Source organism: Mytilus galloprovincialis, chromosome 12, assembly GCF_965363235.1.
Source record: "Mytilus galloprovincialis chromosome 12, xbMytGall1.hap1.1, whole genome shotgun sequence".
NCBI lineage: Eukaryota > Metazoa > Mollusca > Bivalvia > Mytilida > Mytilidae > Mytilus > Mytilus galloprovincialis.
In genome coordinates this window covers 57,551,648-57,579,241 of record NC_134849.1, presented here as the reverse complement: position 1 = coordinate 57,579,241, position 27,594 = coordinate 57,551,648, and the positions used below count along the sequence as shown (strand labels likewise).

The window sequence follows — 27,594 nt, the reverse complement described above, 5'->3', positions numbered from 1 at the left end:
ATAACTATTTAAATTTTGTAAATCATAATGTTTGGAATAAAACCACAAAATGAATGATTTGTTTGTCTACATCTTGCTAATGTCCCTGAACTTTTCTGTCTCCTGTGTCCATATATTTCACCCTTCCCATATTTTTTGCTTCCCTCATTTTGACCTTTGATAAAAAAAAAAAATGTTTGTTTTCGTGTTTAAAAAAAATGAAAAATCCAAATGATAAATAGGAAATATAAAATGTCAAAAGACAGATTATTCGGTCTATATAAAACCCTGCTACTCTTTTTATGAACTCTGTGGTCACTAAGAAAATATATAAATAAAACAAAATCAATATCCCAGTAAGTTTCCATCGTTAAAAATAGAATATCTTGTCCTAAATCTAGAACATACAAAATCATCACTTAATCACGTGGAATCTCGAGAAGACCGGTGAGGAAGGTATCGCATTGTACTAGGTGAGTACATCATGCTAAAATATAAGAAAATTTAACAATTTTTAACATGTTATTTTTCTATATAATGAATGTAAAATATTGGTGTTTTGTCTTGTGCTATGGTAGAACGAACTTGGTTATTATGGAAAGCCACGTACTGATGTGACCGGTTATTAGTTAAAGCCGACAATACTAAATTGTTTTTGTGTGCCGAGTACCGAACTCAAAGTTGTATGTTTAGTATTTTTTTAAACAATATATAATAATTAAAGTAATGATTATTCACATTAGGAGCATAATAGAATAAAAACAATATATATAGTTATTGCTTTTGACAAAATTGCGCTTAAAAAGAGCTACTTCTTTGCAGTTCAATAAATGAAATATATTACACATAACTTAGCGACTAGTTTTAACCAGAATTAACTAACACCTTGTAACGTTCTGTATGTTGTTTACAGTGAGTTCTTTGTAAAAACGGTATTTACCGGTCGTTGCCGGAAATAACGAGACGAAGAACCACAAAATACTTTACCGAGAACCAATCAAAGGTACATACATATAGGAGAAGAATATTAATTAGTATAATTACCATGGGTACTCATAAAGTTTCCGGAACTATTTGTATAAAAACACCGTTACATTACATTGGAAAATCCAGTATAAACTCTTTCAGAGAAGTAAATAGACTGACAAATCTGTCTATAATAGCTAACCAAGGGACGCCACTCCTCAGTCTAGAGTGTGAAAAACTCTGTGGAAATCTTGGATGAGCTACGATTCTTTGAAGGTTAGTTTGGTTGTAATGCTTTCATTGGCAGTAATCATTACTCTTATAATTTATACAAAAAATATCTCACATTAGTCTATGCTGGTATTCTTATGTCCCTCTTTATCTGTGAACTTCCTGTCTATGCCGTCCTTTCGATATTGTCGAAGATGTATTCATATATTTGCTATGAATCACTAGTGACTGCAAAGCTTTATACCCCCACCCCACCCCCAAAAAAAATACCACTTGTAAAGTAATTTCAACAATACAAACGGATATTGACATCGTATGTCTGCATTGACGGATCTGGGGGGGGGGAGGAGTTTGGGGGTTGGAACCCCCCTTTTTTTGGCCGATCAATGCATTTGAATTGGGACATATAGTTGGAACCCCCCTATGTCCTGGGTTGGGACCCCCCTTTTTAAAATGGCTGGGTCCGCCCCTGGTCTGTTAGTAATCAAAGTGTTTCTAAATATCGAATGAAAATCAGATGGATGTTATCATTGATACTATAGTAATAGGAGAATATTAACTTAGAAAAGCTGCTACTACTTCCTGTGTGAGTTATGAAGGTCAAGACACAAAAGCCACTAGATGGTGCTGTATACTCCCTTGTGTTATTGTACTGAGATATCCTTAGCCCCGATGAATCCCGACCCTGCGCCAAAAAAAATAAAAAAATAACCACAGTACAGTGTACGATTACTCAGACAAACTATAGTACCAAGATGAAAAAAGCTAGCTAACACAAAGAGACCGGTTGTGTCGAAATGATATACCTTAGGATCAGGATCATTATGTATCCATTAGAACTCATTATCACTAAATCAAACGTTAATTTAGAGACGGATGTCCTCTTTTGACCTTGACAGTTAAAAATCACATACCTAGTCTTTCTTTTGTTAATTTTACCTTCCTAAAAAGCGATGTGCCATTGTCTCATTTTATTGAGTTTATATTCCTTAGTTGGTTAAATATGCGTGTGTTGCAGTGATGCCTCAGATTTTAATGAAAGTGATATTTCCATAAGCATGATATTGTATTAAAATATATATATCATCGCAAAAATCGGTAAAAAAGTATGCCTAATTTTTATCAAAAATACATTATAAGAGTTTTTGGTAGCAGTATAGGATTCCACATGAGGGAACTTGATATTCAGTAGTCTAAACGAATTTTATAGGAAGACTATATATAAATCATTCAATGCTGTCAATTTGTAGTTGTGTAGATATGCAGAGAAAATAGTTATTTGTTTTCAATATCCTCTAAGCCATCTAAGTGTTGTATAGAGAATGATAGTTTCTCCATTATTGTGTGGTCCTTTTTTGTATACACTCAGTCTGGCCATATGCTTTAGTTATGGCTTACAATATAAAAGACAATAACAGTGCCTCATGATGGTTTTCTCTTAGATCACAAGGTCACGTTTGAAAAAATCTAAGTTCACTAGGTCATTTTTAAATTTACTTACAAAAAGGTCGGTTTTAAACTCTTAAAATGTGCAGGTGCATTTGAATGAGATGCCAATCATCAGTACCCAAGATCGCTCGGGAAACACAAGATCGCAGGTCGTATTTAATCATGTTTGAGTCTTAATGACCGGACGTAGCTTAAAGGAGAGTTCCAACTAATGCAATTTCTTTATGGCACCATGATGATGGAAGCTGAGGATGGAAGTGTTTAACGACCTTGACTGGTTTACAGCTCTCGCATGGTCGGTATATATATGTGATCCGCCATGACATTTGCAGGCTTATGGAGGTAGAACGTCATTGTTAGAAAAATTATAAATATGATAAATATCGAGATTCAATGAAATACGTATTTGTGAAGAAGAGATACATTTTGTAAACACTTTCCTTGGCTTCTTTTTTACTGACGCCGAACTATACATCATATATAAGTTTTGAAGAAGTCTTACTTTATCGTTTGAAGTGAAAAATATTTGAATCTACATTTTAAATTGATACAAAAAAAAATCAAATTTCTGCTCTATAGATTTCCTTTCATAAAGAAATCTGAAATATATCCCTAACAAATGTACCGTATAAAATGCATATAAAAGAACACCTACTTATAAACTGTTACGCGTCGCATACTAAGTATAGGGACATGCATAATAATTCTAAATTAAAAAAAAGGAATTCTTAAAGCTTACTTTGACAAATTTACTAACTTCATTTCAACAAGTTTAAATTACATGTTCTAAAATAGAGCTAATAATTGTTTGTATTGAAGTAAATTTAAGTCTTTGAAATGTTATTCTAATACGCTATTGAACATTACTAAGAGCCAATAAATACAATAATTTTGTATTTTATAAATTAATGCCTTCAGTAAATAAAAGCCGTCATAGAACAGTCTCATTTTCATACCGAAGCCTGGAAGTGGCTAGTCACATATAGTTAACGGCGTTTTTCTCACAATGACGTTCTACCTCCATAAGCCTGGAAGCCTGGATATGTCGTGGCTGGTCACATTTATCAATGAGATGTGTCCAGTTTTTATATGGATTAGACCGTTGGTTTACCTGTTTGAATTGTTTTACACAAGTAAATTTCGGGTCGTTTATTTATTGTTGTTCGGTGTGTCCAGACAACTTGATGATGGCCGTACTTAGACCTATAGTTGTTAACTTTTTATACATTGTGACTTGGATGGAGATTTGTCTCATTGGTACTCATACCACATCTTCTTATTTATATTTTACACGTCTTACACGTACCTGAATTATCGTGCTTTATGATGCCGAAGACGAACAATTATGTAAGGTAGGAGAAAGCACATTGCGTTTAAAAATGTCATTGTAACGCAGATATCATGCAACGAAACCATACTGTGTTCTGTTCTTTGTAACCTTTAGAATAAGTACCGATTTTCGAACTGCAGAAGTACAAAATCATGAAAATGTAATTAACATGACTTGGTGCGTTCTAACTGATACACAAATATGTGCACGCACATGTATGCATTATATTAGTCCGGGTTGGAAACGCTTTTACAGATTTACCTATTAGAGGTACACCCAAACCAATTAGGAAAGACTTTTGTAGAGTAAGTTATGTCTGGAACGCTTAAACAATGTCAAACCAACAACAAAAACCAAAACCAATCATTTATATTATTAGTACTTAAGTACGCAAGGACTTTCTATTCTAAGTATACTTAGTATAGAAAGTCCCTGAGTACGCCAGTAGTTTATTAACCAAATTAACTAAAGAGAATTAAAAGATTAGCCGAGGACATCCATCTTAAGTCTACAAGCACTGATAACGTTATAGACATGTTTTTATACGACCGCAAAATTTGAAAAAATTTTCGTCGTATATTGCTATCACGTTGGCGTCGTCGTCGTCGTCGTCGTCGTCCGAATACTTTTAGTTTTCGCACTCTAACTTTAGTAAAAGTGAATAGAAATCTATGAAATTTTAACACAAGGTTTATGACCACAAAAGGAAGGTTGGGATTGATTTTGGGAGTTTTGGTCCCAACATTTTAGGAATAAGGGGCCAAAAAGGGCCCAAATAAGCATTTTCTTGGTTTTCGCACTATAACTTTAGTTTAAGTTAATAGAAATCTATGAAATTTTGACACAAGGTTTATGACCACAAAAGAAAGGTTGGGATTGATTTTGGGAGTTTTGGTTCCAACAGTTTAGGAATTAGGGGCAAAAAAAGGGCCCAAATAAGCATTATTCTTGGTTTTCGCACAATAACTTTAGTTTAAGTAAATAGAAATCTATGAAATTTAAACACAAGGTTTATGACCATAAAAGGAAGGTTTGTATTGATTTTGGGAGTTTTGGTCCCAACAGTTTAGGAATAAAGGGCCCAAAGGGTCCAAATTAAACTTTGTTTGATTTCATCAAAAATTGAATAATTGGGGTTCTTTGGTATGCCGAATCTAACTGTGTATGCAGATTCTTAATTTTTGGTCCCGTTTTCAAATTGGTCTACATTAAGGTCCAAAGGGTCCAAAATTAAACTTAGTTTGATTTTAACAAAAATTGAATCCTGGGGGTTGTTTGATATGCTGAATTTAGAAATGTACTTAGATTTTTAATTATTGGCCTAGTTTTCATTTTGGTCCAAATGGGGGTCCAAAATTAAACTTTGTTCATCAAAAATTGAATAAATGGGTTCTTTGATATGCCAAATCTAACTGTGTATGTAGATTCTTAATTTTTGGTCCAGTTTTCAAATGGTCTACATTAAGGTCCAAAGGGTCCAAAATTAAACTAAGTTTGATTTTAACAAAAATTAAATTATTGGGCTTATTTGATATGCTTTATCTAAATATGTACTTTGATTTTTGATTATGGGCCCAGTTTTCAAGTTGGTCCAAATCAGGATTCCATATCAAGTATTGTGCAATAGCAAGAAATTTTCAATTGCACAGTATTGCACAATAGCAAGAAATATCTAATTGCACAATATTGTGCAATAGCAATTAATTTTCATTTGGAGTTATCTTTCTTTGTATAGAATAGAAGTTGATAATATATGTTGGAAATTTGCCAGACATGACTATGATGTCATTTTCTATTTTTATTTGCCAATAACTTTATGTAAATAACTTCATTGGAAATTTGCCAATATAAAATGTTGCTGATGAAGCTTTTTTTCCTTATCTTATCTAAAATGTTTTTAGATAATGTATGTTGGACATTTGCCAGACATGACTATGATGTCATTTTCTATTTTTATTTGCCAATAAATTTATGTAAATAACTTCATTGGAAATTTGCCAATATAAAATGTTGCTGATGAAGTTTTTTTTATTGTTTTATACAATAAACAATGTATATTCACTTTTACTACCAACCAATCTTTACCATTCAGTGATAACAAGCACTTTATTTTACATTTTAATATTTTATGATGTATTTAAAAGAGTAGTTATTGTTGCAAACTCCATTAGAAATTTGAATTGATATCAGTTTTGGAAAAAGGGAAACGGGGATGTGAAAAAAAAGGGGGGGGGGTTTAAATTTTTCTCATTTCAGATTTCATAAATAAAAAGAAAATTTCTTCAAACATTTTTTTGAGAGGATTAATATTCAACAGCATAGTGAATTGCTCAAAGGCAAAAAAAATATTTTAAGTTCATTAGACCACATTCATTCTGTGTCAGAAACCTATGCTGTGTCAACTATTTAATTTTAGATTTAAAAAGTTTGAAGAAGAAATCTTTAATTGATTTGTAAAATCTAGACATTTGTTTTGTGTAAAAAAAAACATGTAATGTCAAAAATTTGATCACAATCCAAATTCAGAGCTGTATCACGCTTGAATGTTTTGTCCATACTTGCCCCAACTGTTCAGGGTTCGACCTCTGCGGTCGTATAAAGCTGCGCCCTGCGGAGCACCTGGTTGTAAGTGTAATTCTCTTTATTCTTATTGTGTTGTCGTGCTCAAAGATTTGTATCTACATTGGCGGATCCAGAAAGTGGGGAGGTATTCCAGGGGTTAATTGACAATTTGTTTCCCCCTTTTTTCATTTTTTTTAATGGATTATTTGAATTATGTGAAAGTTTCATGTGTCCCGGAGTCCCCCTCCTTTCCATCCTTTTGAAAATGATCACTGGATCCTGAACTCTGTCAGTGAACTATACAGATACTTGTCAGTGGCGGATCAATAGAAAGGGTACAGGGGTTCGAACCCCTCCTTTTTTGGGATGATCAATGAATTTGAAAGGGGACATATAAATGGAAATACTGAGTAGAACTACGCTCAGAGCTGACTATGCGGTATGGGCTTTGCTCATTTTTGATGGCCGTACGGGGACCAGTCACCTATAGTTATTAATTTCTGTGTCATTTTGGTTTCTTGTGGAGTTGTCTCATTGGCAATCATACTACATCTTCTTTTTTTTATTTACAGTGGCGGATGCAGGAATTTTCGAAAGGGGGGGTGCTAGCCCAGGGCAAAGGGGGGGGTGCAGGGGGTGCAAAACATATGTCCCGATTCAAATGCATTGATCGGCCAAAATAAAGGGGGGGTGCGGACCCCCGGAACCCCCCCTCTGGATCCGCCACTGATTTACAACTTAATATGCATCCGTGTTTTAATAACTTTTAACGATTGAAACGCGATTTTCTCAAGCATAGAGGCCTTGATAAATGTCCTATTTTCGATCGAGGGTTTATCTGCCTTGACTAATGACATTTTTAATAGTAGTAAGATTTTTTTAAACTTTAAAGTTGGAGAATTGGAAGGGGAGAGATAATTAAATATTAAATGTTGTGCAAACATTTTAATAATATATAGATCAGCATTTGCATGTAATATTAGTTTTATAATAATCTTTGTTGTCACTTAAACATATATTAAAACCTGTTTGTGACAAACTAAGGGGAAAAACATCCGTTATATAGTGTGATAATGACCTTGTACAACATTTAAAAAGGGAGGGCAGAAAATTCCATATGGGGTGATTGTGAAGTAAGATAACGACCTATTTACTGTGAAAGGTTGTGGAGAAGTAGAGACGTACGTTTAAATATATGTCTCGGTTAAAAAGTAATTGTAGTGTTTCACGTTACCGATTTAAAGGTTTTAGTGTAACCTTGAGATCGGTCATGTTTTGATAATGAATTCATTCCAAGGCGGATGAATAAATGATTGAGTATTGATGTTTTTCACAAATGTCAGGAGAAAGTCAGCCATACGTACACATTATACGTTCATATATATGTAAATTCAGTTGAAGCATAGTTTAAGCATGTTAAATAGTATGAAAGGGTATCACAAAGTAAAGACAGAGACATATATACAAACGAAAATATATGCTTCTGGTGAAGGTCATATATCAACCGTGGTATGCATACATACATTGCCTGATACACTGTATATACACAGTTAACGACGCAAAAGAAAATAGATTCCACTAACATGACTAAGGCAGGTATATTTGTATTTATTTTTTTTTTTTTTTTTTTTTTTTTAATTATTTTTCACATGATACATTGTTTTTATGGTAATCAACAGTATTGTCTATTTTACTTGTCCAGAAAACTCCAAAGTTCATATATTATAACCATTCTCTTTTGTGCATCAACATGTGCTAGAAATGGATGTTTATGATATTAACGCGATAACAGTCACTAGACTAAGTATAGGTTGGTTCCCTCCGGAAAATATGCAGTATGCTTTCGGAATATACAAAAACACAATGTGTTAATAACAACAACAACAACAATTTTTATTAAGAACAAAAAAAAAAAAAAAAAAACCACAATGTGTTAATAAGAACAAAAAAAGAAACACATTTGTGTAAACGAAAGAATAAAAAAAAATCACAATGTATAACAGAAAGAATACAAAAAACACAATGTGTAAAAGAAAGAATACAAAAAACACAATGTGTAAATTAAGAATCAGTTGTTAGTACACGGGTAACAGTCTATCACTAGCACAACAATAATCTCTTTCCTTTCCGGAGCACACCTTATATGCACTGATAAAACTTCAATTTTTTGTTCGTCTGTCAAGAGTTAGACTTTTCTACCCATTCGATCATGCTGAGCATCTTCATCTTTCGACTTCGACTATGATGCTAACGATGATCTGTTATTGTCCCTTCGGAATCTCTTTCTAAATTTCACGTTGTTTCCCAACCAAAAAGAAGTGGTTAGGATTGTAATTCTTGCCTACAAATAAGAAAAAAAGAATATGATTCTAATAACTGATAGTTAATGATATGATCATGCTTTCTAATTGTAAATTAGAGTTTTGACCACAATTTCACGGTCCATTGGACACAGAAAATGGTAGTGTCATCTAGATTCTGTTGGTTTTATATGTAGTAAGCCCCGTTGCTTGTTTCCGCATCTGTTTTAATATATAAAAAAAAGCAAAGGAGGGGGGCAAATACGAACGCTTTAGCTAATCATCTGCTACGAATTACAGTTAAAACGTTATTCATTTTGGGTGGCCTAATAGCGTAGACATTTAAGATTATGCTACAGATAGGAAAGGAAGGAAATAAAGTTATTAGATCATGGCTTAGTAATGAGAACACGTTCCGGATGTTGCAAAGTGCAAGGAGGTGAAATCGTTAACCAAGGTTAAGACCAAGAATCAATTTTAAATGATTTTTGTTATACTCTACACATATCTGATGTCTCTCAGAGGCGGATTTAGTGGGGGGGGTGGGGGGGTGGGGGAGGGGACCGCCCCCTTTTCCTGGGAAAAATTTGGTTGCTTATATAGGCAATCACTGAAGCATGACCGGAACGGGTCTCTCTTAGGCAGTCAACGGGCCCCCACTCCCCACTTACGAACATTTCTGGATCCGCCACCGTCTCTACTTTGATCTTCTTTCTTTCATAAACCCATAACCTCTTAATATATAATTATCTATCAGTACGTACTTATGTTCTCTCAGCAGTGTCAACATCGAAATTATTTTGGTCTATCTCGCCTCACCGTGTGCGGACAGTTGGCGGGAGAAGATATTTATGAACATTCCGTTGGAGATGCAAATGATTTGAAACGAAAGTTATAGAATATGAAAAAACGAAACATTTTCCATGTCTTTTCTTCTGTATGACCACAGGCACCGTCGTCTCAGATGTTTTTCTTCTATACACCTTTATATAAGGTATATAGGAAAACAAATTCAATCATATAAAGGTACATAAAGGGGGGATCTGAGACGAGTGCCTGTGAGTATGACGTACGTCTCGCAAAACGGGAAGTGAAATATTTCATTGTTAAAAGGCAACTGGTTGCGGTTACATTGAAATGCAATTATATTGATAAAAATGTTATTGTTACATTGGAGACTCTGAATTGCCGGAATGTAGAGTTGGTTAATGAATTACTTACTAGTTTAATTTAACAACAGATACATATATTCATAATATATATCTCTGGTAAACAATAATATTTCCTGGATCTAATCAGTGTCATTCCGTAGGAGATAATAATTTTAATTGCATAAGAAAACAGGAACGAATTTACTGTCGAGACTAATTTTTCGTACACACCATACCCCTTCAAAGGCCAATAACTCCTTAAGGTGTCATTAAATAATTTTACTCATTTCAACTTACTCTATTTATTTCATAGGTAAAAAGTAAAAATGGAAAACGGCCAAACTACTTCAACAATAAATGGTGTCAGTGATGTCAAAAAGTTAAAAATGGAACGTAATGGAGCCACCAATGGGGCAAATAGTGCCCCAGCAGAAGATCAGCACCATTTCCTGACAAAACTTATGGATCTGATGATCACAGAGGGTATTGACAAAGCCAATGACAGGAAAAATAAAATTGTGGAATTCAAACACCCCAAAGAACTAGAGAAAATTGTAGATCTGAAATTGAAGGACCCAACCAGTGATGACCGTCTGCTGGATATATGTAATGATGTGATAAAATACAGTGTAAAAACAGGTTAGATTACTTTGACAAAATGTTTGCTAGGAGAAAGGGAGGTAATTTGCAATAAGTTGAAAAATTTTAATGTTAAAAAGTGCTAAAAAAAATCATGTCTTATTTTAGTAATTTGATTATCGTGATAAAAAAGGAATAGATACTAAAGGTATTTTTGAATCATTATCTCATAATTGAAAGACTGAAAACTCCATGTTTAAAAAAAAAAAGAAAACAAAACTAACTGATTAACAAATCATCAAAACACTACATAGATAAGATATATTTGAACCCTAAAAAAGGGAGGGAGGGGTTGAATTTCTGTGCTTCATAAGACTAAATGCAATTTTTGAAAAGTGGATCATGATAAAACAAAATCTTACATTTTAATTCCCTATTTCATGTCTGTGATTTTTTTTCAGTCCCAAAATATTCTTTTGTATTTATGCACAACTTCCTGCAATTTTCACAGTTCTTTCTCCCCCCCCTTTTCCCCAGCTAGAAAAAAAAATTAAAAAAAAAGATAAAAAAAAACACCAACAAATAAAAAGTTTGATGACAACCAAACAGTTGAGGAATATATATACAAATGAATTGTTTACTTTAATAGTTTTAATTTCAATATTGTTATTTTCTCAAACTGACCATAAATAAGGGAGATAATTTGTTTCCTTTTTATCAGGTTTCATACACTTTAATTCTCAGTTGTCCGTCCACTTATTCGATACAATTCTAATGTTTGGACTCTAATTTTTAATTGATATGTCAATAAATGTACTGACTTATTTATGAGTTAGAGTTAAAGGAGTTGCATGGTTTACATCAATGAAACCACAACCCAACAAAATATAGGGGGCCTGACACTTTTATACTAAATTTATACTGCATTGCATGTGAACAAACACATTATTCATGTTATTACTAGATAATGTGTGTAAATTCCATTGTTTCATTGTACTACAACAAACATAGAAGTATTTTGTAATTGTTGTAGGACATCCTAGGTTTTTCAATCAGTTGTTTGGTGGTCTGGATGAGTATACCCTTGGTGGTGCATGGCTTACAGAAACATTGAATTCTAGCCAGTAAGTTGTTATTCCATCTTTGAAAGGATGTCATATATACATGATACTAGTAAAAGGGAGCTTCCATTTGATTTTAATGGGTGGCTAGGATGAAATTTGAAAAAAGGCAAGACAGGAGTTTTGAGTGAAAAAAATACCTGGCAAAAAAAGAGAAAAGCAGAAGGACAATTTATACTAAAAAAAAGTCAGGATACACTTATAAAAAAGGTAGGACCCAATAGAGCGAAAAATTTAAAGGCAGGACAGTGATAACAACTAAAAAAGGCAGGACTAAACTTTTCATCCTTGTCCCCCATTAAAATCAATTGGTAGCTCTCTAAGAAGACAGTAATATACAAAAAAGCTTTTCTCATATATATCTAATTTGTGACAATACATGCTTAAAATTTCTTGTTTTTCATGTTTTTTAATGTTCAGAAAGTATTATGATTTGTATTTATGATGCAACTTAGGATTCAGACACCAGGTGGCGCATGCACATGCTCCCTGTTTAGTAATCGAAAAATTGTTATAATAGTATAATTAGCTGCCATGTTAAAAAAGATGTAGTTCTTAATGGCTCATCCCCACCTACAAATGTAACATCAAATCAAGGATCAGCATCTATGACATTTGCTAATGAACTGATATGACTTACTGAAATTGACATGCTTTTTAAACTTAACCAGGTACACATATGAAGTCAGCCCAGTGTTTACTTTGATGGAGCAATGTGTCATCAGGAAAATGCTGAATTTTGCAGGAATTGAAAATGGAGATGGAATATTTTGTCCAGGTAAATTTTTATGCTGCATTCAGATGAAATTTATTTCCTTATTATTTTTTTTTAAATTGATTTGTAAAATTGACAAATTTGAATCATATTTAATTATGCATTTGAGGCACAGTTTGGAAATTCTGACAAAGTCAATCTACCAAACTTCAATACTTTAATATGATCGAGGACTCTATTAAATGGATTGGTTGGCCAATGGGGTTCTAAGTTCAAAAGCTAATCATTTACCAGTATACTTTAAAATCATACTAAATAGCAACAAAAAAAAAGATCCAAAAACGATTATGATTAACATCTTCATAATCTTCAAGGTCAGACACTCAGACAAGTTTTAGGAACCAAAAATAACTTTATTTCTAAATAAAAAATCACCAAAGATAGTTCATACTGCACATCAGGAATAGCTAAATCAATTTATATATTACAGCACAAATAGTGGAGAGGAATTAATGAATTACTTGACAATTCACAAAAAAAGAATTCATACATCACATCACAAAAAGAATTCATAAGTCAATGACAAACAGGGGAGACAAATTCATAAAGCACTTTAATAATAACTGGATGAAACTTATTCATAAACACCCCATGGATAGCGAACACCAATATAGCTATAGCACATAATCATGATAATGAATAGCAAACCCTCATTCAAGAATTACAAGAATTTGTTGTCATTTTTCTGCTTATTTCATTAGTATCAAATTTCATACCTTCATATTATATTCCAATCAATATGTTTGCACTTAGACATTATTTTTCCTGTACAAAATACGATTTATTCCAGGCGGCTCCATTTCCAACATGTATGCACTTAACGTAGCTCGGTATCAACGATTTCCAGATTGCAAAACGAAGGGGATGCAAGCCCTACCTAAAATTTGTGTATTGACCTCAGAGAAGGTAGTCCATAGCAACAGTTAACCAATTTGCAATATTCTATATGATTTTTGTGGCTAATTTGTCACTTAAGCCTTTATATTTTAGCACCCCATGATTCTCTATATTTTATTACCTAGCTGTTTTTCTCGTTTCTGTGTTCTCTTAACCCTCTGTAGACCCTAATAATTAGTCTGACATTAATCAATTATAAAACAATTCATATGAAAAAATATATGGGAAATTTATGTGGGTTTAAATAGTTTTGATGCTATATGAATTATTTTGGTCTATTGATGTAGCCTGGTTTTTAGTAGTCTGAGATACTACATTATTGTCCTTTCGTCTCGTGTTCAAATTTGTTTTATTGAAAATAAAACATTTCGCCTTACTGCAGATTCATTATTACTCATGGGATACCAAATTTCGTGGATTTCATGGTTAAAGGCAACGATAATTTTAAAGAAAAAAATTTCTATATGCTATAGCGTTGTACACAGACTTTGGAAAACTATGCAAACAAATATCCGAGCAAACACAATTTTTTTCTCATCTGGACTCCAAGACAGCGAAAAAATAAATTAATCCACAGTATTTTGATATCAACTTTTCAATAAAATAGAAGCTTACACTAAATATTCATCAGACAGAGAAAGCTTATAAATTAAAGAAAACTATTTTGAATTCTGAGTGTGAAAAGCCAAAAAATTTAATCTATTAATAGAATATTTTGAGAGGTTTAGCTAGCTATAAAACCAGGTTCAATCCACCATTTTCTACATTTGAAAATGCCTGTACCAAGTCAGGAATATGACAGTTCTTGTCCATTCGTTTTTTATGCGTTTTGTTATTTGATTTTGCCATGTGATTATGGACTTTCCGAATTGATTTTCCTCTGAGTTCAGTATTTTTGTGATTTTACTTTTTATACTCTACATTTAATAGTTGCCCATTTTACCAGATGGGCTTTTAATTTTTTTTTTCATTCTCTTTTAATTACAGAGTTTTAGTCTCAAAACATTAAAATCAAATTAAGACAAAAAACATACAAGAAAGCAAAATATACCGAAAAGACATTCAAACTCATTAGTTGAAATAAAACTGACCATGCCATGGCAGCAAAAATCTTTTTTTTTTTTAATTACAAAAAAAGGATCAACAGACGTACAACAGTATTAAAAACCTGACATTGAAAGAAAAAAAAACTAAGCAACACGAACTCCACCTAAAATCGAGGGGTAATCTCAGATACTTTGGAAGGGAAGCAGATCCTGCTCAAAATGTGGCACCCATATTTTTTATAAGTAGCACATTAAACCTCAGATTTGTATTACTGAAGATATTTTATTTCTTCTACAGGGACATTATTCATTGAAGAAGGGAGCAGGATTTTTAGGTATTGGTATGGACAATGTTCTGCCTATTAAAACTGATGATCAGGGTAGAATGTGTCCCAAAGCTTTGGAAGAAACTATACAGGACTGTATATCTAAGGTATTTGTCTATATAGACATATGATATATTATAAATGTGTTCTGAATAATGAAAGATATCTTATAAAGATGCAAGATAAATTAAAAAGTAACTATATATTATACTGCAATCAGCTATTTTACTATACAGATAAAGCTATACGTATAAACGTTAGCTTTATACGTCAATGACCTCAACTAACCTATAAGCCCCGCCTCCTTACCGGAACTATTGTATTTCATCAACAACGTCACGTCACGACCATGACAACGTAAAGTAACAATGGTCAAACTTTTATGAATTTAAACTTTTATGTCTTCAAATTGGTTATTGATATACAATGTTTATCAAATGTTATTAATTAAGTTCATTTTCCCTTTCTAATTCCTTAACATGTCAATGTCTTACCGCCTGGACTACGCTCATAGGGAAATACCCCAAAATGGTACCCCAAGAGGGAAATTCCAAACACTTTTTTTAACAATTTTTGTTACATATTTTTTTCATTTTTAAATTTTTTTTTCGATTTCAGTATAAAGACAATATACGTATAGTGTCTTGAAATATGAAATTTATTTGTATTTGGCACAAAACGGGAAAATGCTCGGTAGAACCTCGCATTTTCCCGTTTCAAAGCCTCATACAAATAAATTTCATATTTCAAGACACTATACGTATATTGTCTAAATGTCAGAGATGTTGTATTATAAAAAAAAGTTTATTTGAAATATTATTTTTAATATGAGCTACTTCGAATAGAAACCATCCTCATGCAAATATTTATCGGTCCTCTCACTGTCTACATTACTCTGTTCAGCTCTTAATATTATTCCGTATCATGTCTTTGTGACGTCAAATACGTTGACCCGGCCTTAATAACTTTGACCCGGACATATCAGCGACGTCATAATGTTTGAACCGACGTTAATAACTTTGACCCGAACTTATCAAGTCATCTTTTGTGTGCTGGTGAAACAAAGAAAACACTTCTGAAACACGCAAATATAGCCCGATAAATCGATTATCAGATTATCTGCATATTGATATTGTAAAATATCAGCTGCTTGACATTATATGAAGGCTTTTTGATCTCGTTCGCTATGCTCACTCGACAAAAAGCTTCATATTATGTCTCGCAGCTGATATTTTACGATATCAACATGCAGATAACCTGATAATCGGTACATATCAGTACATCTATTTACTTATTTAGGGTGGGGAAAATCTCTATGCAAAGTTTTTATAAAAAAAGAAGATGTGGTATGATTGAACTTCAACTTCTTCAAAAGTTACCTTGACCAAAAACTTAAACCTGTAGCATGACAGAAGGATGAAGAGACAAACGGAGGGGAACATATAAAAAATCACTGACATCAAAGGAGAAATTGCCAAACAAATACATGTTATCATAAAGAAATTAGCAAATGAAAAGATATAAAAAAGAAGATGTGGTATGATTGCCAATGAGACAACTATCCACAAAAGACCAAAATGACACAGAAATTAACAACTACAGGTCACCGTGCGGCCTTCAACAATGAGCAAAGCCCATATTGCATAATCAGCTATAAAAGGCCCCGAAATGAAAATGTAAAACAATTCAAAGTTTGAATTTCAAACGAGAAAATTAACGGCGTTATTTATGTACAAAAAATGAACAAAAAACAACTTTGTAACGCATAAACAAATGCTAACCACCGAATTACAGGCTCCTGATTTGGGACAGGCACATACATATAACTGTTTGAAAATTGAGGAGATATACATGACATAAGAACCCTGTACACAACATACCACCAATCAGCTTTTAAGGTGGTACCCAACACCTTCACTAAAATTTATTTGGCTTGTTTAATTTTCATAAAATTTTGCCAAAGTATTTACTTTGACCCTTTGACAAAAATATAAAGATTTCAAGAAATTTGAACCAACCATTTTATCAGAAAAATTACACTGGTTATATAGCAGTTTGACAAACACAAACACTAATTTTGATCATTGAGAAGCTTAATATTCCCTTAACAACGTAATTAAAACGTTTAGCTGATTTTACAGAGTTATCTCCCTGTAGTGTTAGGTACCACCTTAATTTCCTATTTGAATGTTCTAAAATTGATTAACGTCTTATCACTGTACTGTCATTTTCCTTTTTGATTTACAGGGCATAGTACCATATATGGTCAACGCAACATCAGGATCTACTGTACTTGGAGCATATGACCCCCTTGAAGCAATAGCAGACATCTGTGAGAAATACAAAATATGGATGCATGTAGATGGAGCATGGGGAGCAGGTTGTTTGTTGTCACGGAAATATAAGGGGTTCATGAAGGGAATTGAAAGGTAATTACTGTGCTAATAAGAGTTATGGGACTTTGACATTATTAAAGCTTTTGACAAGAGTTATGGGACTTTGACATTATTGAAGCTTTTGACAAGAGTTATGGGACTTTGACATTATTGAAGTTTTTGACAAGAGTTATGGGACTTTGACTTTATTGAAGCTATTGACAAGAGTTATGAGACTTTGACACTATTGAAAAGAGTTATGGGACTTTGACATTATTGAAATGTAATTACCCCGGTGTCTGTGTCTGGAATTATTGTAAGATTACAAGTGATAGCCAAGATTAATACTTAATTTTGAGACTGTCTGTTCTACTGTTTCTGATTTTTTTTTTTTTTACATACAAGTCTTGTGATTATGTATTGAATCTATGCACTGTTAGACAATGTCACATTACCTTTTCATCAAGATGAGGAAATTAAAAAAGAACAGTGTGGTCAACTTTTATAAGTGCAAATCTATTTAAAGGATAAATTGCTTTTGTTGAATTTGCTTGTGTAAAAATCTAGGCATATGCATAGAAAATGTCCTGTGAAATGACTTCTACACATTAAAAAAACACCTATTCTAGAACTCTGAGCTCCCCTTCCAAAGCCTTTAAAAGAAACACATAAGACAAGAGATGAAAAAAATACATTTAAGTTTTTGAACAAGAGTCTACTTAGCCAAAGTTTTTTTATATAAATACTGATTTAATAAATTTTTATCTATTTGGTTCCTCTTATTTTTTATTAACTACAAATTACATAGAAACAGAATATATATATATATATATATATGAACAATTACATAAAATATTAAAGTATTGTTTGTTTATTTTACAGGGCAGATTCTTTAACATGGAATCCCCATAAAATGATGGGAACAAACTTACAAGCTGCAGTTTTCCTTACTAAACATAAGGTAAACACAATATTAAGATAAAGATATTTTATGTCCTAATCATAGGGCTCATTACAAGCATGTAATCACATAAAGTAAAAATAAAAAGCCTTTCTCTCCTTCTCGCATACACTCACACATACAACTATCGTTCTGATTAAGGATGATTGATTTAACAGTACAACATGTAAAAGAAAAAGAAAATACAGATAAAAATACAGACACAAATGTATTTTTATTTTTTTATGAGAAGAGTCAGTTGCCTACATTGTATATGTGGAACGAAGGATAACTCTTACTGCCCAGAAAAGAAAAAGAAAAAACAATTCAAGTTTCAAGTATAATATTGATATTCAATGAAAACTATCTCTATCTGTTTAGTTAATTGGCCAGTGTGAGAAATTGCTATCACTTTGAATACATCTTTATCTGTCAACTGCAAAATTATTGGATAATTTCTCTAAGACTACTGGTCTAAGTAGTCAAACTAACTTTATCACCAGCCTGTTATCAGGGAGGTTATGAGTTATGAGTAATCCCGCATGTGGCTTTACTCCAATCTTAGTTGACTAGGATCGTCAGTTTTCTTACTGAAGGTCAGGGGTTCTGTACTCTTCTGGCATTCTGAATGCCTCAAAACTGACCGCCATGAAACAGTGCAATAGTGCTGACAGTGGCGTTAAACACCAATCAATAAATCTAAAAGATATAAGAAGATATGGTATGACTGCCAATAAGACAACTCTATTTGAAATTACACTGGTCTGGGATCCTTAGGGTATCTAGTAAAAAAATTTATGTATTGACCAAATCTGATGTGATAAAAATGCATGGCTTGCAACTAGCAAATTGTGTCTAAATTAATGGTGTTAAACACATATGATCGATCATCTACTGTAATTTCAGAAATTAATGCGAGGTTCTTATTATTGTGAAAAATGCGACGGAGTTGAAAAAGCAATAATTTAAACTTGCATTTTGAAATGTTTTATATGAATTAAACAAGATTTTGCTTTTTGATTTAAGTCTAAAATGACAAAATCGCAATAATAAATGCATGCAATAATTTCTGAATTTACAGTATTTGAAATTACAAATGGTTTGTCATCCTTTATTTATTTTTATTATTATTATATTTAGGCCAAAAAAAAAAATAGGTGTGTTTCCGGTCGCCCGACCGACCCTAATTTTTTGGCGCCGACCCTAACGTTTTTTTTCCGGAAACGGTTTTTGTTTAGTATAGCCTTTGAATGGCATCTTTTAAACGTTTGATTTCAAATAAAATTTTAATACAGTAAGCATTTGTGTGATACAGATTGAAGTCAAACAACGGCATGGCTTGTGCTATGGCCATCAGTCAAAGTGTTTTCGTAATATTTTCATCCAACAACAATAACAGTTTTTATTGACAAAGGTCTAAGTCATAGTGAAAATTATACATTTATTTTCAGAGCATAAACATTGTTTTGCACATTAAAGATTTATACAATTGATTGTTGATACATGTTAATTTTGCAATTGTGATAAATTTGTTTTTTTATATCATTCAATGACTATTTGCATTCTACAAAATGCAATATTTGCCTCACATTATTTGAATGTTTCGGTTGTTTCGATGTTTATAATTTGTTCAGAATTTTATAGGAATAAAATTGACAGTATAACAAGTTTACAATGTTTTGGCATTTACTTCTGACAGTCTTTTCTAATACAAGAGGGAAGCCAAACGTTCAATTTAGGATTAAATTTAATTTTAATATCTGATATTTGCTCAACCATAGCCCCAAAACTCAATTTGTAATTGATTTTCTTTTAAACAGCTAGTATATAATCAAAATTTCAAAGATTTTCACCCATCCCTCTATCATGTTATTAATATTTGGTATTTGTAGAAAAGCTGGCATCAGTTCTGTGAACTAAATTGTCTGAAAGAAACTGATTATAAAACAGGTCTTTGCTGAGACAGACTTTGATGGGCTTTCTGTGTAAGACTATAGCCTGACCCGTACAGATGGCATATCAGTTCTGAAAAGTTTGAAAATTTTATAAGCTGGAAGTCCTGGCCAAGTCTTCTGCAACTTTTGAACATGGACTATTCATATCTTGTATACTTTATACAATGAACTGATGAAAATAACCTGAAAGAATAACAAACTGATTATAAAAATACACAAAAAACAACCGAAGCAGGCCAGTAAAAAAAAAAAAAAAAAAAAAAAAAAAAAAAAAAAAAAAAAATTCCTACCTACCGACCCTAATTTTTTGGGGCATGCAACAGGAAACACACCTATTTTTTTTTTTGGCCAATAGGGTATTTAGTTAAAAAAAATTGTTGAAAATGTTATGTATTGAGCAAATCTGATGTGATACAAATTCATGAATTTCAACTTGCAAATTGTGCTTAAGTTATGAGTGTTCAACACTTATTATAATCATTCAATTGTATTTATCAATATTTATAAATTTAATGTTGACTTTCAGACAGTCCTGTTAGATGCCCATTCAGCAAAGGCCAAGTATTTGTTTCAACAAGACAAATTCTACGATGTTTCCTATGACACAGGAGACAAATCTATACAGTGTGGACGTAAAGTGGACGCTCTGAAGGTGTGGACCATGTGGAAGGCTAAAGGTGACGCTGGACTAGAGGAAGATATTGATAATTTATTTTCCTGTTCAAGGTATGACATATGTCAAGTAGGATTCCATCTGATTGGTTGATTGATTGTTAGTGTTTTAAAGCCACTTTTAAGGTGGTAGACCTTGGTTCAGGGAGATAACTCTTTAAATCAGTTATGTGTTTGTTAAAGTCAAGTTTCATCAATGTTTTTCAAGCATTTACCTGAAACAGATTGGAAATAATCTATGTAACCTAGAAGCTTAGAATATATTTATGAAAACGGTTGACACAAACGTACTGATGATTTTAAGAGTTATTTCTCTTAACCTGGGTCTACCTCCTTAAGCGCTACTTTTGGGTTATTGTCTGTCGCCAGTTTTTATTGGTGGAGGAAGCCTGACACAGAATGAACGTGGTCTAGGAAAACTTACAATCCTAGTCAATTAAGATTGGAGTCCAGTGCACCTGGACAAGCGGGGTTTGAACTCACAAACTCAGTGTTGACTGGCTAATGATTACATTAGTAGAACTACTTAGACCACTGGACCACCGAGGCTCCCTGGACTCTATCAGATCATTGTAGGAAGTGTGATATGATCATATTTCAATCTTATCAAATTTTAAGACACATTTTAAGGCTTGATAAGCATTTCAGATAATTAAAATTCAACTGCCAAGATTAGAGATATATAGTATTGCACTAGATTTGGTTGCGGAGTCTGTTTCTCTTAAGTATTTTAGACAATGTGTAGAAATTTATATTTTTTTATATATCCCTGGTGACCTATGATAGTAGAGGGGCATTATTTTATGAGTAAAAAAATAAATGTGTTTTATGTGTAATTTTGAAGTGTTGTTTTACAGGTACCTTACACAGTTAGCTAAGGCAAGAGATGGGTTTAAGATGGTACAAGAAGTGAGTTAATATTTTAATAATTATTTAAACGTACTAATGACAGATACTATTGTTTCATTTTTTATGCCCCACCTACGATAGTAGAGGGGCATTATGTTTTCTGGTCTGTGCGTCCGTTCGTCTGTCCGTTCGTTCGTCCGTTCGTCCGTCTGTCCCGCTTCAGGTTAAAGTTTTTGGTCGAGGTAGTTTTTGATGAAGTTGAAGTCCAATCGACTTCAAACTTGGTACACATGTTCCCTATGATATGATCTTTCTAATTTTAATGCCAAATTAGAGATTTTACCCCAATTTCACGGTCCACTGAACATAGAAAATGATAGTGCGAGTGGGGCATTCGTGTACTGAGGACACATTCTTGTTTTTCATGGAATAAGGAGAACTGGGAAACGAATAAGCCCACTAATTAAGAAAATTAACAACAAAAATGTGTGAATATTTGTTTGATATGAAAAAAAAGAAGATATATTATATTACATAAATACCTATCTTCAAGTCAAATCCAGAAGTTCATTAAACCTTACAAAATCAAATGTTGTCAACCAATTGAAAGAGTGAAAAACATTGAACATGAAAGTGAATGAGTTATATACACTTAGATTTTTTTTCATAATTGATTCTTTGGTACAGAATTATTATTAAAATCTCTTGATTCTATATGTACAAATGTATACATACTATTTCAGCCCCAGTGTACTAATGTGTGTTTTTGGTATATACCTGAGAGATTGAGAGGAAAACCTGAAACAGAGGAATGGTGGGAGCAGGTCGGAAAGGTAGGTGTATCTCAATTTTATTTGAACTGTCTAAAAATAGAACAGATCCTATATTTTATGATAAAGGGGCTGTTCAAAAACTTAAAGAAAGGGGGGCTGGGAGGCACTCAAGAAAATTAAATGAGCTGCGTCGGATTGAAAATGGTCTTATGCAAATAGATATCAATACATGTATCTGCTAACTTATTTCGGGTTGACAATTGACAAACTCTCTAAGCAAAGTCTGTAACTATTTGAAAAATGTAGTTGTTATTAAACCCTACAAAATAGGCCCACATTTTTTTATCATATTTATGTGTACTTGAAATTGTATAAGGTCCATTTCTATCTGACGAAGCTCAAATGTTGTTGTTTTCATCTTCGAATTCCTTTATACAATAGAAGTTTGTAAGAATTTTCACTTTAGTTTGCCGCAACTGAATGTTATAAAACTTAAACAAAAATTACACAGACCAAGTTTAAATTTTGTAGCATCACTTTTACCATGGTAGAGTTATGCCCCTTTACAAATAGAAAAATGGCTGAATTTCTTGTTTCTTTTCCGTTTACTTTACTTTGCTTCTTCCAAAAATGTTGAAACTTATACACAATGCTTATTACCTTAAAAAAAGACCAAATTTGAATTTGGTTGCATTGCTTTTACCGTTCTTGAGTTATGCCCCTTAATAAATAAAGATATTGCTAAAGATTACATTTCCATTCTCTAACTTAAGTTTGCCTCAACTATTGAAATGATATGAAACATATACACAATACTTGCTACCACAAAATTCAGAAGAAGTACAAATTTGGGTAGTGTCACTTTTACAGTTCTGGAGTTATGTCCCTTTGTAATATTATATGCAAGCTAGGGCATCATTTGTGTCCCCTGGATACATTCCCTAATTTTCTTTTAATATGGGTTGTCAGGGTCTTAAATAAGTGCATTTTTTTCACCCCTTCTTTACAATTACATCTGGAACAATTCTTATGTTAAATTATTATCATCTATTTAAAACTGATTTGTTTATATTTTTCAAGGTTGCTCCTGTTATCAAACAGAAAATGGTGGAAAAGGGAACACTTTTGATTGGTTATCAGCCTGATGGTGACCTTGTGAACTTTTTCAGAATGATTTTTTCCAATAATGCAGTTACGAAAAGTGATGTTGAATTCATTATTGATGAAATAGACAGATTAGGCTGTGATTTATAGTATTAACCATCAACCTTTTGTCCTAATTACATGATGATAATCGTCAAACAAATTTAACTATAGAAAATTCAGAAATGAACTTGGTGAAGATTTCATGAAACCAAGCTATTAAATGCTGTGCCTTTTTACCAGGTAGTGATCATGCATATCATTATTTTGTTATTTTACTTTGTCAGTACACCATTTCAAACTGTAGTACGTGCCTAGTCAAAATTTGTTCTTCAATGCCTAATTATCTTTCTTGCCATTTTAATTGATAACTAATGTTGTAAATTTCAAAGCAGGCTTTATTATGTAAATAAGCAGGGGCGAGGAACCAGCCATTTTAAAAGGGGGTTCCCAACCCAGGATATAGTGGGGGTTCCAACTATATGTCCCCATTCAAATGCATTGATTGACAACAAAAAAATGGGGGGGGGTCCAACCCCTGGATCCGCCACTGATAAGCGTCAAAGAAAATGCTCTAGAAACATTTGATTGCACATTAGTGATATTTTCAGTACCATTTTTTGTGTTGTTGAATGCTTTAACTGTTTATGCTTTGAAACAAGATCAAGAGGTCCTGCCTTTATTGTAGTAATCTTATATCTTCCAAAACATAAAAGGTTCAATGTATAAGTTGTTGTTTTATATTCTTTTCTTACATATTTTGCATTTGCCTTATTTGTTTACTTTTGTGTTCTTGTTATATTTTTGAATTTGTTTATTAGGGAGCTACCATTTGATTTTTATGGGGGGGGGGCTAGGATGAAAAATTTTGTCCTGCATTTTTTTTAGCTGTAATCTCTGTCCTGCTTTTTTATTTTTCACTCTGTTCGGTCCTGCATTTTTTTTTTTAGTTTATCCAGACTTTTTTTAACCTAAATTGTCATCCTGACTTTTTTTTTTTGCAAGTGTCTCATCCTGCCTTTTTTTTTAACTCAAAACTCCTGTCCTGCCTATTTTTTTCAAATTTCATCCTAGCCCCCCACCATAAAAATCAAATGGTAGCTCCCTTACTATTGACCATATATTGAATATCAATACATATGAGACTTTAGTTTGGGTATGATGTCCCTTAAGAAGCTAAATATATGGTTATTGCATAGACTTTTTACTGGTCAATCTTCATATTTTGTGTTTTTGGTAGCGCCTCCCCCTTTTTTCAAATCTATGGACTTGCATTGCTTTCAAAAAAATATCTATGCATTTTTACTATAACGATCATTTTATCTGTACATAAGATTGGTTTAAATAATTATCCAATGAAAACCAATTTTACCAGATCATAGAATTGTTTCAAATAATTATTCATTCATTAAAAACCATTCTATCAGTATTGATTCATATAATTGGTTTAACAATCATTTATTCAATGAAAACCATTTTCAGTACATATGATTGGTTTAATGAACGATAGACGAAAACCATTGAAATGCAGATGAAAATAGATGAATCCACAGAATATATTCAAACATTCCAGACTAAGGGGAGATAACAAAGACTAAGGGGAGATAACAATGTCTCTTTCTAACCTCATATCATTTTCAAGTGCATTCTATATGAGCCTGTATGTAGTGAGCCTTCTTTTTACTTTAACTGTATATTTTACTGCTGCATAAATTGTATGCTCCCTCTTTTTTACTTATATCATCATGTTTGTTTAATTCTATCATTGTTATATCTACATACTTTATCATGTTATACCAATACATGTAGGCAATATTTCTGTTAGCTTGATCTATATATGTCCATATCATTTTTATATTTCCAGGAGAAAAATTTAGTATGAAATAATATGAATACATATAGCCTGATCTCTTTTCATTATATATATTATAAATATATATCAAAGATAAATATTTATAACCTTGTTTATTTTTGATTCTTTATTCATAAACTGGTTTAAAAAAAAACTTCATATCATTATCCAGAAAGGCCTTGTATTTATAAATTATTAAAACAGCTACTTATTATATTTATAGTTATGTTTTACTTTTATTTAAATATTCAACATAAAAAGACAGTATTACACAAGAAATGTCACAAGGCAGTGATCAACTACATTATGTTGTATATAATCAAAACCCAGATAAATCATTTCAATTTGAATATAATTACAACTTTAGTCTCTTGTGCAAATGTTTTTTCAAAATATTTCTCATAAAAATCTTACACCATTAATGATAGAGTTTCTACTATTTGTTGATTCAAATAAAAGAAAAAAGGAAGTTTTGTTTTTCTTGTTTTACTGTATGAGTGGTCTCAGTGAGATTGTGGTAGCATGCTCACTTGAAGTGCTGAAGCTTTAGGGGTTTGAATGGGGCTTGATTTCAGAAAAGAGATTAATGAGTAAATTTTGCAGAATAACGGGTAAAAAATGTAAAAGTAGGCAAAATAAGAACAAACACATAGAACTATTAAGAGCTGGAACATAAGAAAATAGTGTCAATATAAATAAAAGATAGAGAGAAAAAAAGCTCTAGAGATGCTCTAAATAATGAAGGACCCCTCAGCCAGACCTTCTTTAATCCCTACTCATGTCATACCACAGACTAGAAAATTGGAAGTTGCTACTTTTTCACTAGTCAATCAGTATGTAAAAGTAATGGTAGGTCAACATGACGGAATAATCATCTTGATATGCATGAGATATTTCCTAATGGATGTGAAATACTAACATAGACATCCATATTTTCCATTTCGAACTAAATTTGCATATTTTCTATTAGGGATGATAAAGAAAAGATGTGGTATGTTTTCAGAAATTAAACTTAAGTGAGACCATTGCATACTATGTTTCATTAAAGATCATAGCATAAATTGAATCAAAAGCATTCCAAGAAACAGCTAGAGTTATCTCTCTCTGACTAGTGAATTAGTGATTGACAAAATATTTTTTTCAGTTTTTCATTGCGAGAAAAATTTGTTATACTAAACTTATTACTAATACAGAATATAGAACATATAATTATCGCTCCTGAATATGACCGAAAAAAACCCCAGAGTTAAAGTATTTTCTTTTACATAAAAGACAGGTGTTTATATATACAAAAATAGTTATCAAAGGTACCAGGATTATAATTTAGTACGCCAGACGCGCGTTTCGTCTACACAAGACTCATCATCAGTGACGCTCATATCAAAATATTTATAAAGCCAAACAAGTTCAAAGTTGAAGAGCATTGAGGATCCAAAATTCCAAAACGTTGTGCCAAATACGACTACGTTAATCTATGCCTGGGATAAAAAAAAATCCTTAGTTTTTCGAAAAATTCCAAGTTTTGTAAACAGGAAATTTATAAAAATGTACATAATTAACATTAACGTCAACTAGAAAATAAGTTGCTTTCTTTAAAAAAAGAAAAGCAATACATGAACCCACAACTTCTGACTGCGTTCAATAACATTAGTTGATTTTATTTGCTTTTGATTTGAACAAATTTACTGTGAATGAGATATTGATCAATATTAATGAGTTTTGTTGTCACATCATTATTGAAAATATGTAATAGTGGGTAGATTATTGCACATGTGAATGAATTTACTTAATTTTTACTTTGTGTTTCATGTACAAATTGCTGCTGATCTATTGCAATTCCCAATTTCTGCAAACTCTAAGTGACTACGGGAAATTTTATTAACTCTGCAACATACGTCTAATCCTCAGGTTGCTTTTGTTGTGGTTAATTTATTTTGACTTTTAAAAATTGATATCGATTTAATTTGTTTCCTGGAAGTTTTTAATTATCCTGCATAATTATTTGAGGCTGTCTGTGACAATTATACACACTTTATTTGTAATGTAATCAATGTGGACATATAAGATAAATAAATGTTAAAGTTCTGGACCTCAGATTTGAATATATGGTTTAGGTTATTTGTCAAAATACCTTGATATATGACTTATAATATCTACTATATAAGAATTGTTCTGTGATATACCTTCAAGAAAAAAGTAAACCAAATAAGATTAATATAGAAAAGAAGTTTGGTGTGATTTTCGATGAGATTCTTTCACAAGAGACCTTATAACACAAAAATTAACAGCTATACATTTTCAAACAGCCTTCATAAAAAAAAAC

The 27,594-nt window shown here is 32.3% G+C and overlaps 1 protein-coding gene across 2 annotated transcripts; it reads left to right on the top strand.

Moving 5' to 3' along the window:
• The first annotated feature begins 379 nt into the window (after positions 1-379).
• LOC143054352 (cysteine sulfinic acid decarboxylase-like) lies at positions 380-25,663 on the top strand. 2 transcript variants are annotated; one of them, XM_076227347.1, is made up of 12 exons: positions 380-452; positions 10,282-10,607; positions 11,581-11,671; positions 12,340-12,446; positions 13,234-13,349; positions 14,685-14,819; positions 16,960-17,141; positions 17,970-18,048; positions 20,509-20,708; positions 21,512-21,563; positions 22,247-22,336; positions 23,357-25,663. In XM_076227347.1, the coding sequence occupies exons 2-12, from the start codon at positions 10,295-10,297 to the stop codon at positions 23,528-23,530; spliced, it is 1,539 nt and encodes a 512-aa protein (XP_076083462.1). In that variant the 5' UTR covers positions 380-452; positions 10,282-10,294; the 3' UTR covers positions 23,531-25,663. The 2 variants fall into 2 exon arrangements, with proteins under 2 accessions (XP_076083462.1, XP_076083461.1); XM_076227346.1 differs by lacking the exon at positions 380-452 and adding an exon at positions 1,022-1,221.
• Positions 25,664-27,594: the final 1,931 nt, after the last annotated feature.